This window comes from Aphelocoma coerulescens, chromosome 18, assembly GCF_041296385.1.
Source record: "Aphelocoma coerulescens isolate FSJ_1873_10779 chromosome 18, UR_Acoe_1.0, whole genome shotgun sequence".
In the NCBI taxonomy this organism is placed as follows: Eukaryota; Metazoa; Chordata; class Aves; order Passeriformes; family Corvidae; genus Aphelocoma; species Aphelocoma coerulescens.
The window spans coordinates 3,954,809-3,971,139 of NC_091031.1; the positions used below are offsets into that span (position 1 = coordinate 3,954,809).

Sequence of the window (16,331 nt, forward strand, 5' to 3'; positions counted from 1 at the left end):
TTAAAATAACCTTGGGGACTCTCTTCCAGAATTTTATTATTGCATGACATTAATGATTTATTGGCTTAACTGTTTCTACCCAGTGATGCCTTGCATCTTTGTTCTCTCTGATAAACGTCTGATGTTTTCATTTGGATTTTAACCTCCATGAGTTACATTATATGCAAGTTATATGGGTCTGGAATTCTAAATCTAGTCACAGCACAGCCTATTCTTGTGGAGAACATAGAGTGAATCTGTTGAACAGAAAATGTACTGGTTTTGTGTTAGGTTCTGGCATCTTTCACAGTAGTTTACATTATATTACATTAGTAGGGCATTTGTCACTTTTGGATATCCATATTGCTGTTTGGTGTTTGAATGCTGGTTATTGTGGGTTTGTTTGTTTAGTCCCACAGGAAAAATTCTGTTTTGTTGAGACACGGGTTTCTCACTGACAATGCTTATAATGTATGTGATCCTTGGAAATGGGTTTCACTTTACATGTAGTATATTAAGGATTTAGCATCTGGCTTGTGTTGAAGTTGAACTTACAGAAATGTGTTTATGGGAAAATTTAGAATTGTAACAATTAGTAAAGGAAATTCTTGTTAAAAGTGCTTTTCTAGTACTATGTTTATACCAATGCATATTTTAATTGAGTTTACTTTAAAGCTGTCTACCTTGTGTTTGGATATCAGCCTAGCAGTGATGCTTTTATATGTCAGAATATTTTTTTGCAACCTGACATGTTAGTATTAAATAGCACTTTAAAAATCCATTAGTACTTTTGAATTGTTCTAATGCTTATTCTTAGTACAAGTTAGAATTGGTACATGATTCTAAGTTTGCATTCAATTTAAATGAGATGTATAGGTCTGTAAGAGAATTAGAAATTCATTTCCTACCAATATAAGCTGTAGGTGTGCTGTGAGGCAGCTGTGCCTGCTGAAGAAGTCACCCAGTTGTCCTGCTTCCCTGAGCAGAAGGGATCATGCGATGCAGCTCCTAATTAACATCAGAAAAAGATACCCAGGTGAAGAAGCCTAGTCATGGTGTTTGGGGTGTACCTGGCTGCTTGCCCTGCAGCTCTTCTGCTGCAGAGCCAGGGATCCAGGGGTGGAGGAGAGTGATTGCCTTGGATCTCATTGAACAGAGCGTGTCTGAAATCAGCATCAGCTTGTCCAGTGTCCTTGGGTGAACTGGGCTTCCCTGTGCTGGCATATGGCAGCTGCAGCTCCGTGTGCTGCCTCTACTGGGCCCTGGAGAGGGTGGAATTTGGAGTGTTAATTAGGGTAATGCTGAATTTTACAATGCAGTACTGGGGAAAAATAATGATCCTATGTGTGTGTACGTGTTTTGTACTGACTCTAGTTTAGAGCTCATTGGGTTATTCTGAATTTCTGGTGCTTTGTGAGACCCAGAAAGAGCAGCTGTCCCTAAGTAAAACAGAGCAGCCTGGAAACAGCTGTGTGTGTACTTGCAAGAGAAGTGCTTTTTTGTGTTGTAGTTCTGCATTTCTGAGTGTGCTTTGAGAAATGGAAAAGCTGAATGTTTAAGGAGAAGATTGTGTCTCTAAAAACCTGAAGGGTGTTAGCTGGTCATTTTGGTATATTGGTAGCAAAATCTGCTTTTTAACTTAATTTTATTTTTAATAAAATACATTTCTGGAGCTGCAAAACAGAGGCAGGAGGACAAACTATGTCTGCATTAAAATGAAAACATTGGGCATTTTGTTTTTAGAGCTGAAAGCTCTTCTAAGGGTATGGGGTGCACTTCTGCACAACTGCAAGAAGGGCAGCCTGGCTGACCCTCCCTGCTCTGCAGCCATGTGCTTCTGCCACTTCCTTTGCAGCAGGTTTGCAGATAGCGTGACTGCAGGATAAGTCTGTGCAGCTCTAGGAGCCAACGGTGAACTAATCCATCTCCCCAGAAGGTTAATTTTCTGTTAAGCCAGTTCAGCTTCCTGCTCTACCTTGTATCCCTGTGCTTGCTAGGCCTGCTTTGAGGGAGGAACAGCTGCAGCCCCCTGTACTGTTGGGTGCAATATGAAACCTTCCAGCACGCTCCAATCACCGATCCTGCTTGTAATAATGGTCAGCTGCTGTGTTCTGACCCATTTCATGCTGCAAATTGACTCCAAACCCCTGTGCACCTGTAAAACACACTATTAGTTAGGCTTGCCTGCCTTTGTGTGTCCCTTCTTGATGATAATTGATTGCAATCTTCAAAAATGCAGGAATTTCATTAAGCAAAAGTAAACTCTTCGTTTTAGGGTCACATTCTGTCACATTTTGTTCATCTGCAGAAAAAGCACCTTTCAAAGGAAATGGAACCTTAAAAAAATGGTCAGATTAACTGTAAAATAAAACTTAATAGTTGGGGTAAACAATTTTATTTCAAAACCTTAATGGAGGAAGTTATTACCTCAACAGCTGTATTTGCAAAATCCATACGGCATTATTTACAGCTCTTTGTTCAATAAATAGTTGAAGACCTCCTGTTTTATATCTTCCCATGTGGGAATTCAGGCAGGTAGAAGGAGGGAATGCAAGCAGAGAAACATAAGTTTCTTATGAGTGTGCCAACAATGGAAGAAACCAGTAGGTTTAAAAACTTGTTTAAAAATGTTTAAAGTATTGAGCCATCCTGCTGGAACCTGTGCATGGTGTGCTGTTTGCCTGTCACAAATGCCATTTCTAAAAGAAATAAGTGAATTTGCAAAGAGTTTTGTACTATGTGGAGAAAAGTACGTCGTGTCAGCCTTAAGTTCAAACACCCGAGCAATTTCTGGGTCCCAGGAGCAGCTGTGAAGGTGAGGAGGGGCGTGAGTGTGGCTTCATTTGCCTCCCTCCCTCTCCCTCCCCCAAGCAGGCTCATTCCAATCAGCAGTGTAATTGGAATGCAACCACAGTCTGGAGGAGGAAGGGGAATTTTTGGCAAGGAGAGGCAGAGCAGTTGGGAACTTTATTCAGATTAAAGCATAGACGATCATTCATTATCAGTACAACACACATTAGCAACAGCATAGCATTGTGTTTCTACAGCTGGGACTTATTTCGGTGATTGTATTGCCCTGCATAGAACATGCAAACAACTGGGATCTGATCACAAAACCAATGCTAATGGCTTTCAGTAAAAGATGGTGTTTCTGTAGGGGAAGAAAGACTTGTCTTCAAAATGAGCCATTGTGGTAAAAATTGATAGGCAGCCTGTCGCTCTCACATGTGTTACATATGTTCTTGAACAAGAGCTTTTTCTGGGAGAAAAACCCTCGGGGAAAGAAATAACCAACAGGAATTATAATGTTAAAACTGTTGGTTGGATTCAGAAGGCTGAACTTGTTCTTCTGTGGTGATGACACGAAAAGCTAGAAGATTAGAAAACATCATCTTAGCTTTAGACCCAGTGCTTTCCTCCCCATAACTGTGTACCTCTCTGTTGACAAAGTGTTGGTTCTTATGGATGACTAGCATGGGATGGGGGGTTCTACTGAGGCCTGTACAGACTTAAATGTGTTGATTGTGTGTTTCCTTCTGCATCTGGTGTGCTGACTTCCATGGACATTCATGATTATTTTTATTTTCTTACCTGTCTTCCTTAATCTTTCTTTGGTGTATCTCAAATATACACATTTAAAAACGACTTACTTAAGATGGCTTAAGCAATATTATTTTTAACACAGGAATTTTAAGACCAATATGTTTCTACAGTGATTGTCTACAGCTGTAGCCCTGAGGTGTTTGTACCTCATGCTGCTGGGTACAAACACATTTAAACCTTGTGATTTTTCATAAATCAAGAGGTGCGTTTTAACAGATAACTGAGAGTGTACCAACATGCAGATAATGTAACACTAAAACCTACCTGTGAGGTAAAGTAGTTCCTGTTTTGCAGGTGAATCTGGTGAACAAGTTGGCTGTAAACAGTTTGATACAGGCGGGAAATACCCATGGGGGTTGAATACACAGCCTTTAAATGTCCAGGTTCTCTGAATTCACATAACACTTTCTTCCCTTCTAATGTTGCTTCCTCAGCACTCATTCTGGTGTTATCCAGCCTTTGGCGGTGAATAGATCATTGAAGACTCTGAGCTCAAGTCTCAGAGGTGGTGATTCTGTGAAATCTCATAGATCTTTGAGTTTATGCTTGTTTTCAGTACAAGCTTCCTATGCTGGAGCTCTCCCTTTCCACTTCATGGGCTTCATGTTCTTCCCTCTAACTGTGGAGACCTGGTGTTACTGATATACTTATTATTCTGAAATAAACATACTTTTTAATACTTACAAAAATAGTGGTAATGTATGACATAGAATACCTTCCCTAAGAACAGCTTGATGTCATTAAAATTTTGATTTTTTTGTAAAAATGGTTCCAAAGTAAGCAGCAGTTGTAACAAGAGTTCTTCAGTAACTAGCAAAAAGAATAAACAGAGTTCAGAAAATGAGAGAGAAATATTTATCTTTCTATAAAATTTACCTTTTCAATAGTCATAGTTCCTTTCAATTTTTATGTGAGTTCAACCAATTATTGACCCCCTCTATAACTGCATGTAAATTTTAATAGCTAACACATAGATTATAGGGGTTTGGGGATACTAAATATTTTGCATTTACTTGGAATAGTTAAATTATTTTTCAATAAACCATTCTTTGTCAGTCACAGGAGTAATAAATTAGAAAAAGGAAATTGGCAAATGTGATTCACTTAATTCCTATTTTTGAATATTTGTGGACGGTGTAGCAAAGCTGTCATAGAAGGAGACTGGGTAGCTTATAACATTATGCACTTTTCATGTTTCTGTGAGCAGACCTGAGTAGCGTATGTTAGAATGAGATCATAAAGCATGATAAAAAAATATTTAATGTATGTATACTATATAAAATTGATATGCTGTTTGTCTTGGCACGTATATATTGGAATATTAATGTTCTCTTTTCTGTAGACTACCCAGGAAGTCTGTAATAAACACAAAACATAGTTATCCATTGACTCACTGATTCTCTGTAATGAATACTTTATCTACACACGTGTGCTAGAAGCCATTAATGTCATTTGATGATGCACTTACGGTACCACACGCCCCCTCTTTTTTTTCCAAGCCAAGGTCAGTATATCCAGCCATTGGTTTGCATTCTAGTTCCAGTGCAAGTTTAAATAGCTTAACTTTTTTTTTTCAAAGTAATTGTAACAAAAAGTGCCTTAAAACAAGCACATCCAAATAATAAATAACCTTCTGCAGTGCCATCGTGCCTCCAGAGGATCCATTAGCGGTGGGGCTATGTAGATCTGATAGTGGCATGCGTTGGGTCCAGAATCATCAGCACTTTAACTTGGCTTTGTCAAGGGAAAGAAATCTCCCTCTAGTTCTTTCTGGTTTTTGAATCTTTAGCTCAAATTGAACCTAGGATAGAGGACTCTAAGATATTTGAGTCCCATGAGTTTTGTGAGAATCATTGCCTGGATAAAGAGGAGACCCTGGCAGTGACCTGAAGTGAAAGGAAAAAGCTGCAGCAGATCCCGTGCTGCTGGACCACGGGAGGGCCTGCTTGGGAGAGGGTCTGTCTGAATGCCTAGTGGGAAAAGCCTCAGCCACAGCCTTCAGTCAGCCATGAAATATAAATCCATAGGAAGCCAAACTTCCTTAGCTTTTATTCTCAAGGAACTATTAATCAGCTGGTTATCAGAATATTCAGAACAGGTTTTAATACAGTGTTGAAACTGTTAGAAAAGTGGAGCATAAACTCTGGTACTTTTCCCACCAGTGGGAAAAGTTTTGTCCACTAAAGTCCTGGGATAGATTAGAGCTCTGTGTGTGGAAGAAGATTGTTTCACTTTGAGCTGAGCTGATGCTCCTGGGACCTGGGCTTTTTCACCTAGAAATACCTGGCAGAGAGGGTGTTGTTAATGGAAGCTTTCTCAGCATCTCTCCTGTTTTGTTAACCTGACAAAGCCAGAGTGGGTTGACATCTGACTTGCCTTAAATGTGGTTACTAGAGAGGGAAAAGTGGAGCCAAAAATATTAGTTTGTTCACTCATGGCTAATTGTTGGGGAAGCAGTTATTAGTCTGTGTGCTCTGTGTGTGCCCAATCTTACAAAAATGAGACTTCAGTTAAATTGCATTGGCAGGCTTGCTTTATTTTTGAAAAGAAGTGTTTGTAATTAGTTAACCTTACAATTTCTCTCACAAGAATAGTTGAACCTCTTTTGTCTTGGACATTATACAGTTTCAAGAGCACCCTGTGTGGCTTGCTGTGCTGTAGATGTATTTTGACTTAACTATTGGATTTAAAGCCTACAGCTTCACTTGACGCTTCCCATTACTTGTAATGGGTGAAACTATGACAATGATTGTATATTTTTTAAGATACTTTAAAAACTTGCCATCTCTTGCCATCTGTATAAGCATCTATTTTACGTGAAGCTTTTCACCACTAGATGAATGGTGGCTGGTGACCAATAACCTATTGCAGTTCTTGGGGAGATGATGTCTGTTGTGTTACCACTCATCTGAGGATATTCTTGGTGTAATAAAATCTTAAGGACCTGCAAAAGCAGTTTTCTATTACCTCTTTTTTTCAAATGCCTTTAGGTTGTTGTCAATATTCTGGGTAGAGTAAACTTTCAATTGTTGGGCACGTGGAAGCCTTTGGTAACTGTGTATTTTTATCACAGCATCCAAAGAACTGTATTTGATTTTTGGAGCAGTGATGTGACAGTCTCTTTCCTACATGTACTTGAATGCTGAGTATCAGAAATACCTAAAACTTTTGGCTCTCTATTAGTGTTTTACTACTGTTGACTGTTTAGATTGAAATTATTGGGTGAAAATCCCTTAAATGGAGCTCTGCTTTAGGACTACCAGTACTTATTACTTTTATCATCTTTAAAAAACCCCAGCAACTACCAGTGTGGAACCAGGCACTTCTTTTTCAGGTTAACAGTGTTGTTAGCAGCCCCTTTCATCAAACTACTGTTCTGAAATTTTCCTGGGAACTTTTATGTCTTTTTCCTGTGGGATAGGTCAATGTGAGCAGATTGTTCTATGATTCCCTGTAGCCACTGATAGGCATCTCTTGTGTTTATGGAGGGCCAAAACTCCTTAGCAGAGTTGTAGCCAGATTTTACAGTGCTGAATTCCCATGGAAAGCAGCTTCATTAAAATCAGGATCTTTATGAATGTAAAAATTGGGAAAACACGAATTCCATTATTTAGACTGTCCGGGGTGGTGTTTCTCTGCCCTGGCTGTGGAGATCTTCATGGGGAGTGCTCATGGGTTGCCTCTGCTTGCTTTTATTCAGGCAGAAATGGGGGATCAGGAGTCTTGCAGGATCAGTGGGAGGGTATTCTTGGGGGAAAAGGATGACCAATGGTGTTTGGTTTTAAGTAGTGCCTGTGGGATGTGATTATTGGATGCACTTTTGTGTCTCTTCATTTCCTGGCAATAATAAATATTGGCGATCTCATGGGAAAAATATCCAAGGGAATCATATAGTGAGGAATCTCCTGCAGCAGCCGGTTACAACCAAATAACTCTCCCCACTCCCCCCCCCCTTTTTTTTTTAACTCCTAGCTGTGGGAATTCATGCTTTTGCTCAATCCCCAAGAATCCTTTTGTGTTATCAGTAAATATTTTAATGTTTCACAGGGGAATCTAATATTTCCTGCTTACTAAACCTGTGATAATAGATAAGCATAGTAATTGAACAGTGGTGCAGTTTGTGAAGAGAAGTCTTCGTTGTGTACCTTGGCACCTTTATATGAAATTTGTCCCCTTTGACCTTTTATTTATTTATTTGTTTATTTAAATGTATTCTCATAGGAGATTGTTTTCCCCTGGGTATCTTTAGTTGACAAATGCAGATATTCCTCCCTTTTAATTTAAACAAACAAAAAAAGCCTGAAACAATTATCAGCTGCTACAATAAAAGATATCTTTGGAAACATCAAAACTCTGGCTTTAGAAGTTAGTGTGCTCCACCCAAATGCTCTTCAGGTAAAACCTTTTATTTATTACCATGCAGGATAACAGAAAAGCCTTGGCTGCCTAATGTTCTGTTTTTTATGATCAAGGAAGCTTTTGCTGGGCTGTAGAACTGAACATAAGCCCCTGCTTGTGTCCCAGCACTAATTGTGGTGAACCAGCCAGGAGTGCTCCAAGCCCCTCTCTGGTGAACTCACAGTTGGTAAAACAGTTGAGAGGGGGAAAAAAAAAAAAGGCATGTGAAACTATTGCCTGAGGAAACCATGGCCATCTCACCTCCACTGTAATCTGCCTTCTGGTAAATTGCCAAAAGATGACACTTCCAACTCAGCTTTCAGGAATTAATTTGCATGACAATATAAATGAGGAAGGAGCACAGTTAATTTATGTTCATTTTATTTTAAGCAGGATTTGCTGGAATGCTGGACAGGTAAAATAACTTCTTTTTTTAAAAGTTGGCGATCAGTAACTTAATTTTGTATTTCTCTTTTTCTTGCAGTACTGTGTGCAAAAAACTTGGTGAAAAAGGACTTTTTCCGTAAGTAGCTGTTAAAGTTTTATACATTTATTTCTAGGTGGAACAAATATTATGCAAGTTCTATAGTCCAGTGTTTACATGTGATCATTATATTAAGATATTTGCAGTATGGGTACTGCGGGCTTTGATGTTTTATTTCAGGGCTTCTGTTTTTGCCTTAGGTGACACTCATCACAGAACCATAATAATAATTAAAACGCTGACACATTCTCTCTGTTTTTGTGGGAGTGGGAAATGAATTTACCCACTCAGGCAAATTATGTGTTTTTCAAATTTAGTATCATATATTTATTAAGTTGTTTTTCATACAAGAACTTTTTGTTAAGCAAATGGATGTACTCCTTAATTATTAATAATCACCTCATAATACAGACATACTCTGAAATGATATTTTAATTAATTTTAATAATGTTTTGAAAGAAGTTCTAAGAAGTAGATGAAGGAGGCAGAAAGGAATGCCATTGTCTGTGTCCTGCATGCACAGATCACCTGCCTGCCACCTCCCACCTGGGAGCAGGAGGAATTCAGAAGAGCAGACCTGAGCTTTGAAAAGAAATTGAAGAGGCAATGATCCAGAATTATACTGTGATTTGAGATACTTCTAAAACTTTGCTTATATCTGAATTTCTGTATTGATTGCAAGTTTTTGGGTGTTTAACAGTTTGATCATGCCTGAAAAAAAACACCTGAGGATCTGAAATGTGTGGTGCTGAAGCACAGATGTCCCAAGGTCCCACTCCTTTGTCCCCCACTTGTCCAAAGGCCTCTGCTGCCTGACCAGTTCCAGCTGAGTCACCTGAGGAAGTGCAACTGGTGCAGAATTGCACCTCAGCAAATGTGATTAACTTTTCCCCACCTTAGTTCCTCCAGCTGACTCACAACACTCGATGAGGGGAGGAATGAATTAGTGTAAAGGGAAAAGGGACAGGACCTGGGGCATCAGTGGTGGGCCCATCCCTTGGTGTCAGTTCAGCAGGAGGTGCTGAGCATGGGCTGCTCTGCTCCTGCTGCGTTTCCATCCCTGGCTCTGGAGTTCAGCACCTCTTTACACTGATTTTTGGTGTTCAGATGAACTTGTGTTCAGTGTTTCTGAGGTACTGAGCTGGCAGCAAATGGAGCACAAAGCCAGCAGTACACCAAGTAGATCTAAAAAGCAAGAATAACCTGTTACAGGTAATTCTCTGTTACACCAATATCAGCCAAAGTAATGACTGTGATTTGATCTTAAACATAAAAAGAATGTAAATCTGTTTTCTGGCTTCTTTGTATACTGAGAATTTACTCAAACTTGAATTAGGAAGATTAAGGAGTTTAAATATTTTTTTCTGAATGTGTTTAACTTACACAACTTTTTCTTAGTCCGTATCAGTGAAATAAATTGCTAATGTACCCATTTCCTGTGTTTAATACGTCATGTTATTCCCATTCATTAAGTAGGACTCTCATTTATGAATAAAAGGCAAATAAATCTTCAAATGAAAGATTAAATAATTGAGCAGTGATAAAGGACTTCAAAGCATCCTGATCCACTTGCTAGCTTTTTTTTCTTTTCCTCCTGTTAGGACTTCCTGACCCCTTTGCTAAGGTCGTGGTGGACGGATCTGGCCAATGCCATTCTACAGATACTGTGAAGAATACACTTGATCCAAAATGGAATCAGCATTATGACCTGTAGGTGGTAACAGTGATAACCAAGGTTTGACGTGAAATCCTCTAAAGTACACAGACAGTGTCAGATGTTCATTATCCTGTCTTATGTATGGCTTGGAAAGTATCCCAGAGTTTATTAGTTTGAGTGAAAAGTACATGTAGCAAAATTCCACTTTCTCATTTACCTCAAAATTTAAACACTACACTTGTTTTTCTAATGCTGATGTCTGCAGCATACTTTACATAGACTACATTGTTTTATTGTGGTATTTTCATGTTAGCACTTCTGTAAAATGAAGCAAGTAATTGACAGTATTTCTCTCAAGCTGCTCTTGATGATATTTTTGTCTGTTGTGGTGCTACAGTATCTTTGTCTGTGTGCCTTTTGTTCGATTTTCTCTCCTTTCTGTCATTTTCTGTCCCAAATGTTGTTCTCACTCTGAATTATTGTTATCATCACTTGAGCACCTTTTGGTGCTTTTGAGCAGTAGAATCAGTATGGCGTATACATGTCATGGTGTTCTTCTCTTTCTAAAGCATAGACTATTTCTGTACAATATAAGTTATTAAAGCTTTGATTTTTATGTAAGTCTCTGTGTTTGTGCATGCTTTATTTTCCTTATCTTTTATTCTTTATCTTTTTTCTTGAGATGAAAGATGAGGAAGAGAAATGAACTGTTTTGCATCATTGTATTCTCCTGTTCTAATCTGACTTTTTCCCCATGGCTCCATTCCCTGTCCTATATTATTAGAAACTGTTTGAACATACTTATGTTAACTTTGGCCGTCACCAAACCTGCAACAAATCTGGTATTGGTACACAGACAATTTCTTGTCCGTCTTTTTCCCGATGAAGAAAAGCAGCTTGATGGGTCTCACAGCAGAATGTGGAAGGCCTGGTTTAAAGTCATGTCTTGATCTACTCCTTATTTGAATATCAAAGACTAAATATGCAAAGTCAATGTTCATGATGCGTTAGTACAGAATACAGAACATTTTCTTCACTGCTTAACAAAATATCATGGCAGTTTAGTGAAATAATAATTTTACAGTTTTATTATTCAAACCCAGTCCAAGCTTAGATTCTGCATGGGAGACTGTAAGTCATATTAATGAGAGAAATGGATACAAAATGAATTTTAAGTTCATGTATAGCAAATGGCTCTCTTTTCTATTGAAAGAATTCTAAGTTAATTTGATTTTTTTAATGTTACTAAACCTATCAAAATGTTGATTTGTACAGAATGGAGGTTTCAGGCATCTGCTGTTCCATGTGCTCTCCAAGGATCAGAGTAGAGCTAAGGAGAAAATCCCTGAAACCGAGCACAGACTTTTATTTTTTTTTAGTTAGGTGGGTCTGTTAATGAGCATTAATGCACAGCTTTACTGGGATAGAAGGTGGAAAATGCTGCCAACATGTCTGTGTGCAATCCTTCTATAACCTTTGTACAGCTGGGGAAGAGATTCTCCTGCAGGAGGAAGGTGGGCATCATTTGGCACTTAGTCCACTGTGAAATTCTGTGTGGAAGATGTCAAAATTCTGTGTGGAAGTCACTGGCTCCCTGTGACTGCCCCAGTACTGGCCAGTTTGAAGTGCTGTGGGACTGTGGAGTCGTCTGGAGTGGCTGTAAAGGATGCTCAGTGCTCCATGGGCTGATGATTTGATTCCCTTGTGGAGAAAAGGAGCGGAGGACATGGGAAATGAAGGAGGATGTTGATATGCAACACGAGTAATGGAAAAAAACAGTAAAATCTTTAGAAAAAATTCCTTTCTGGTTATAACTTTTAAGGAAGGATGAAGAGAAGGTATTTTTAGGTTGTTTTATAGAACAAGCCGTGGTTATATGTGAATCTGAATCTTTCCAAGACTGTGATTGCAATCCACAAGATTATAAAAAGCAGAGAGAGAACAGGGGTTTCTGGCAGAATGTTTTGCTCGAGCAGATTTGAAGCATCTCTTGCTGGATTGGCCTGTGTGAAGGATGGTGGTTTGGGTTTTTTGTCTTGTTTGGAAAGGAAGTCCCCCTAAAAAATAGATTTTGTTATATTAGTGTATTGTTTTCAATATAAAATCTTATCCTGTAGGGAAAACTACTTTGATTCTGGCTGTTGACAGAACCCTGATGACAGAAGTATATCCAGTATTTCTAATCCAAAGTAAAATTTAATGTTGTGTCAAGCTTTGTTATTTGAAAGTAATCCTTTCTCTCTCCAAATTTTCTTCATAATAATTTAACCCCTTCTATAGTCCCACCTGTTATTCCTATCTCTATGGAAATGTATTTCTGTTTATAAACATCTGTCACATTACTTCCTATTTAAAACAGCAGTAAAAGGTTAAATCTCCTTGGTACAACAACTCACTGCCTGGCTATTATTGTAAGGTAATTTTTTACTGTATAATATACCCAGCTTTTCATCTGCACCAGATATTAAGATACTTTTTTCATGTATGATGGCAAATGCAAATGGCACAGTCAGATGGAGCTGTTGTAATATATTTATGCAGTAATGTCTGAATTAAGTTGCTAATTCCAAGAGAATGTTGTGGCTTGCTAACCCGATGTAGCATAAGTAGATATTCTGTTGTATAAGAATTTTTTAAAAGGACTTCTGCAGTGTTATAAAGAGCAGAAAGGGGTTGACTTTTGCCTTATGTGGTTCTTAATTCAGATCTTAGTGTGAAAAGGAAGTGGTTGAATTAACTGCTTGGATTCTTCAGCCTAGATAGGTGTGTGTGTGTGGGTGTGTGTGTGTGTGTCCAGAGGGGGAATCTGGGAGACTTTCCAGAAAGAAATTGCTGAATAGTTGCTGTCTGGATGTAGTTTAATGTCAGTAAAATACCATGCTTGTCCTGGATGTACTCCCCTTCCTTATTTTCAGTCGTGTTTGTGTTTTCGCTATTGTTCAGGCCTTTCCTCAGAGCTTTTGAATAATCAGGCTTGACACATTTACAGACTTTCTTGCATTCAGAGCTAAATTACCTAAACCAGCAGTTCAGGAACTTAAATCCACTTTTTCTCTTCCTTCCCCTTTCTTCCCTACTGCGGTAGCCAGATCTCTCCTACATTCCCCTGCCCAGTCTGCTCCAGCCTCCCCAGCAGCCTCTGCCCTTAAGGCACAGCAAGTCACATCATCCCTTTCTCTCTGAAAGGTGTTTGTACCATGATCTCCACCAAAAGCTGCTTCTGGTACCAGTTTTACTCTCTGCCCTTCAAGTCCTCACCCCCAGGCTCCAGCATGGACTCTTCTCCTTTGTGATCTCTCTTCAGATGAAAGGTACACAACTCCCACAAGTAACTCCTGCTCTTCTCAAAATCTGCTCACTGCAGGTTCTAGTGTCCTTTGGTGCCTTCACATCCTCAGGCTGTCGTGGTGCCCGGGCAGAATCACTTTTCTCCCCAGTCCTCTGACTCTGTTTTGCCTAGTTACTGCTAATAATCCTGGATTTTTCTCAGGGAGAGAAGGCAGCAGCTCTGCCTAGTGCTGCTTTAGACAATCCCATCCTAGATTAGGCTCCTAAAGAGCCATCAAACAGCTCTGTGCAACTGTTTTTCCTTCTCCACATGGTGGTTGAGGCCAGTTGGACGAAGCTGATGCCCTTTGCAGCAGCCAGTGAGTACCACGTGTCCCTGCTCCACTCCTGTTACTTTCCTGCCTCAGCCAGAGTCCCTGGCAGGTCCTGGTGACCATCCCAGAGGCTCAAACACCCTTCAGTTGCTGCCAGAGATGAGCAGTGCGAGGAGGAAAGTGAATGAATATGGGAGAGAAAAAATTGGGGTGCTGTTTTTCATTCTGTCTCTTCACACCCTCCTTTCCTCAGTCTGAATGAAGCTGGTAGCTCAAAGCAGAACACTGAGATTATATTAGAAAAAAAATCAGAAATGGAAAATGGAGAAAACAAACCAAGTAGTTCATCCAGGTTGTAAAAACAGTCTGTGTGACAGCATGGATTAGAAATAGGGAATTCCTGGCTTCCAAACCTGAGTTCATACCTCGTGATGCTGCATTTTTCTCTCTTTCTGGAAGGAGTATGTCTGGCTTGTGATCAGGAAAAGGTGTGTTTTTTCAGGAATATTTTTTTCCACTTTCTTCATTCCACATTTCTCCAGCGAGCTGGACTCTTCAGGGAAAGTGTATGTAATGCCATGAGGATGAAAAGTCACTTGATACCAAACCTTCCTAAGTGGTCAACAAAATAATAATTGCCCCTGTGTTTTAAATTTTTACTAAAATAATTTAGAGGTTTCTAGTAAGGCATGAATTTGATTTTTTTTCTTAGAAGTGGAAGTGCTAAGAGTAGGGAAATGAAAATTTCTGAACATGCAGTTCTTAACCAGAGCCCTAATTTTAAAGGTTCTGAAAATATGGAAGTTAACAAAATGTCTATGCAATTGAATTTCTGTGTTTCCACTTCATTACTACTAATCCTGTTATATCTGTTGAAATACTGAAGCTGTGGAATAGATATTGCTGATAGGATAGAGGGAAAAAAGAAATATAAGCTCCAAGAACTTTTAATTATGAGGAGGAAGAGAGAGTCATCCAACAAAACGGGGCAGGGGGGGGAGTGTTTTTTTGCGTCTGGTTTGGTTTATTGCACTTTATTTTTTGGAACATACTTTTTAAATAAAAAATAAAATTCCTCGATCAGGCTTTTATGTTGGAACTTTGTTGATGTAAAACAAATGTAACATACCTACCAAATGAATTGGAAATGTCAACTTATCCTATTGTCACTCTCTAAATACAACTATGAGTTTTCATGCCTGAAATGATGCAGAAATATAGATGAAACATTTTGCTGTAAAGCCAACTAGATGTTACTTAACTATTTATTTTCTTCCTTTATTAAAAAAAGAGACATTTTTATTTGGAAAAATGAAGCTTGTCTTGCTTGTTTTCTTTAAAAGTGTGAACCAGCCCAGGTTTTTTGGGTGCAAAAAACAAGAGTAGGTTATAGTGGCATGTGGAGTCCTCACCTGCTTGGTGTGGATGGTGACTGTTCTTCCCAACCCTGAGAATCTCACCCTGAAACATTACAGGAATACTTGGAAGCTGTTGTGTATTCAGCTCTTCTACGTATTATTTAAACTGTTCTGTTATGAAATTGTGTTTAACCATATACTTTTGACTTTTTTAAAGCAACAAGGAAAACTGGAAAATTCAAGACAGGTCATGATAAATCTTTTATTTTTAAGTGCACCTAAATTGTTCTCATAAGAATTTATTTTAAGTACATGAAACATTGTAGACTGCAACTGTGCACGTGGTTGCCCATCTTCATCTTGTTTCTTTATGCAAAATTGGCATTGTCAAGGTTGTAAGGCCAAAAATCTGACCTATGTTATACAATCAGTTTACTGTTCAAAAAACTTTGGGGCTTTTTTATGTGAAGTTTGTGTTTTGTTTGGGTTTGTTTGTTTTTGTATAAATGTGCAGTGGTTACTTTAAACCATCAGGCTATTCTGTCTTCTACTTCTTGGGTCAGTTGCTGTCTGCAGGTAGGAAAAAGAAGTTGTAAAAGTTCTGCTTTTTGGAAAAGGAAAAATGGGAGAAGTGTTAACTTGATCACAGCTGTAATTTTAAGCCATGCCAGTTAGTTCAGTTATTTGGTTTGCCAACCTTGACAGTATCAGTTCTATCTTTATGAAAATACTAAGATGTTTAAAAGCCAATAAAGCCACAGTCAATGGGGAGATGTATTTAGACATTGGTTAATCAGTTTTCATTCAAAAACAAACAAAAAAGAAGCACTTGAAACTAAACTAAGGCCAGAATTTGTGGTCTGGGAAGAGAGAACTACAAGCAGTTCTTGGGATCTAAGCCATAGTTACAAATTCATTTCCCTCAGTTTGAAACAGCCATAATAATTCAGTATTGGCAATTGGTGGTTTCTCTTGAGTGTTTTGAAATTGTCCTCTGAAAGTTTTGAAAACAAAAACGAGCTCACAAAGTAATTGCCTCTGAAGAACAAAGCTTCAAACAAAAAAAGCAAAAGTAAAACAGCCTACAGTGTCCAAGTTTCTCCAAGGCAATGAACACAGATCCAGGTTTTGCCAAGCATGTCCATGGGAATGCTACGAGGAGACAGTCCTGGTGTGAGCAGGGGCAGGAGGGGAACGTGGCACATCCCAGCTAAAACCCCGTGTGAATGCTTGTCATGGCTGTGATGTGT

General features: G+C 38.9%; 1 protein-coding gene across 3 annotated transcripts in view; it reads left to right on the forward strand.

Moving 5' to 3' along the window:
- The window catches only part of SMURF2 (SMAD specific E3 ubiquitin protein ligase 2), a 60,040-nt gene that overhangs the window by 19,072 nt on the left and 24,637 nt on the right, over nucleotides 1–16,331 (forward strand). For all 3 annotated transcript variants that reach the window (XM_069032941.1, XM_069032942.1, XM_069032943.1), the window contains 2 exons: nucleotides 8,465–8,503; nucleotides 10,066–10,174. In XM_069032941.1, the coding sequence (XP_068889042.1) occupies nucleotides 8,465–8,503; nucleotides 10,066–10,174 (148 nt within the window). The remainder of the gene's footprint in view (nucleotides 1–8,464; nucleotides 8,504–10,065; nucleotides 10,175–16,331) is intronic.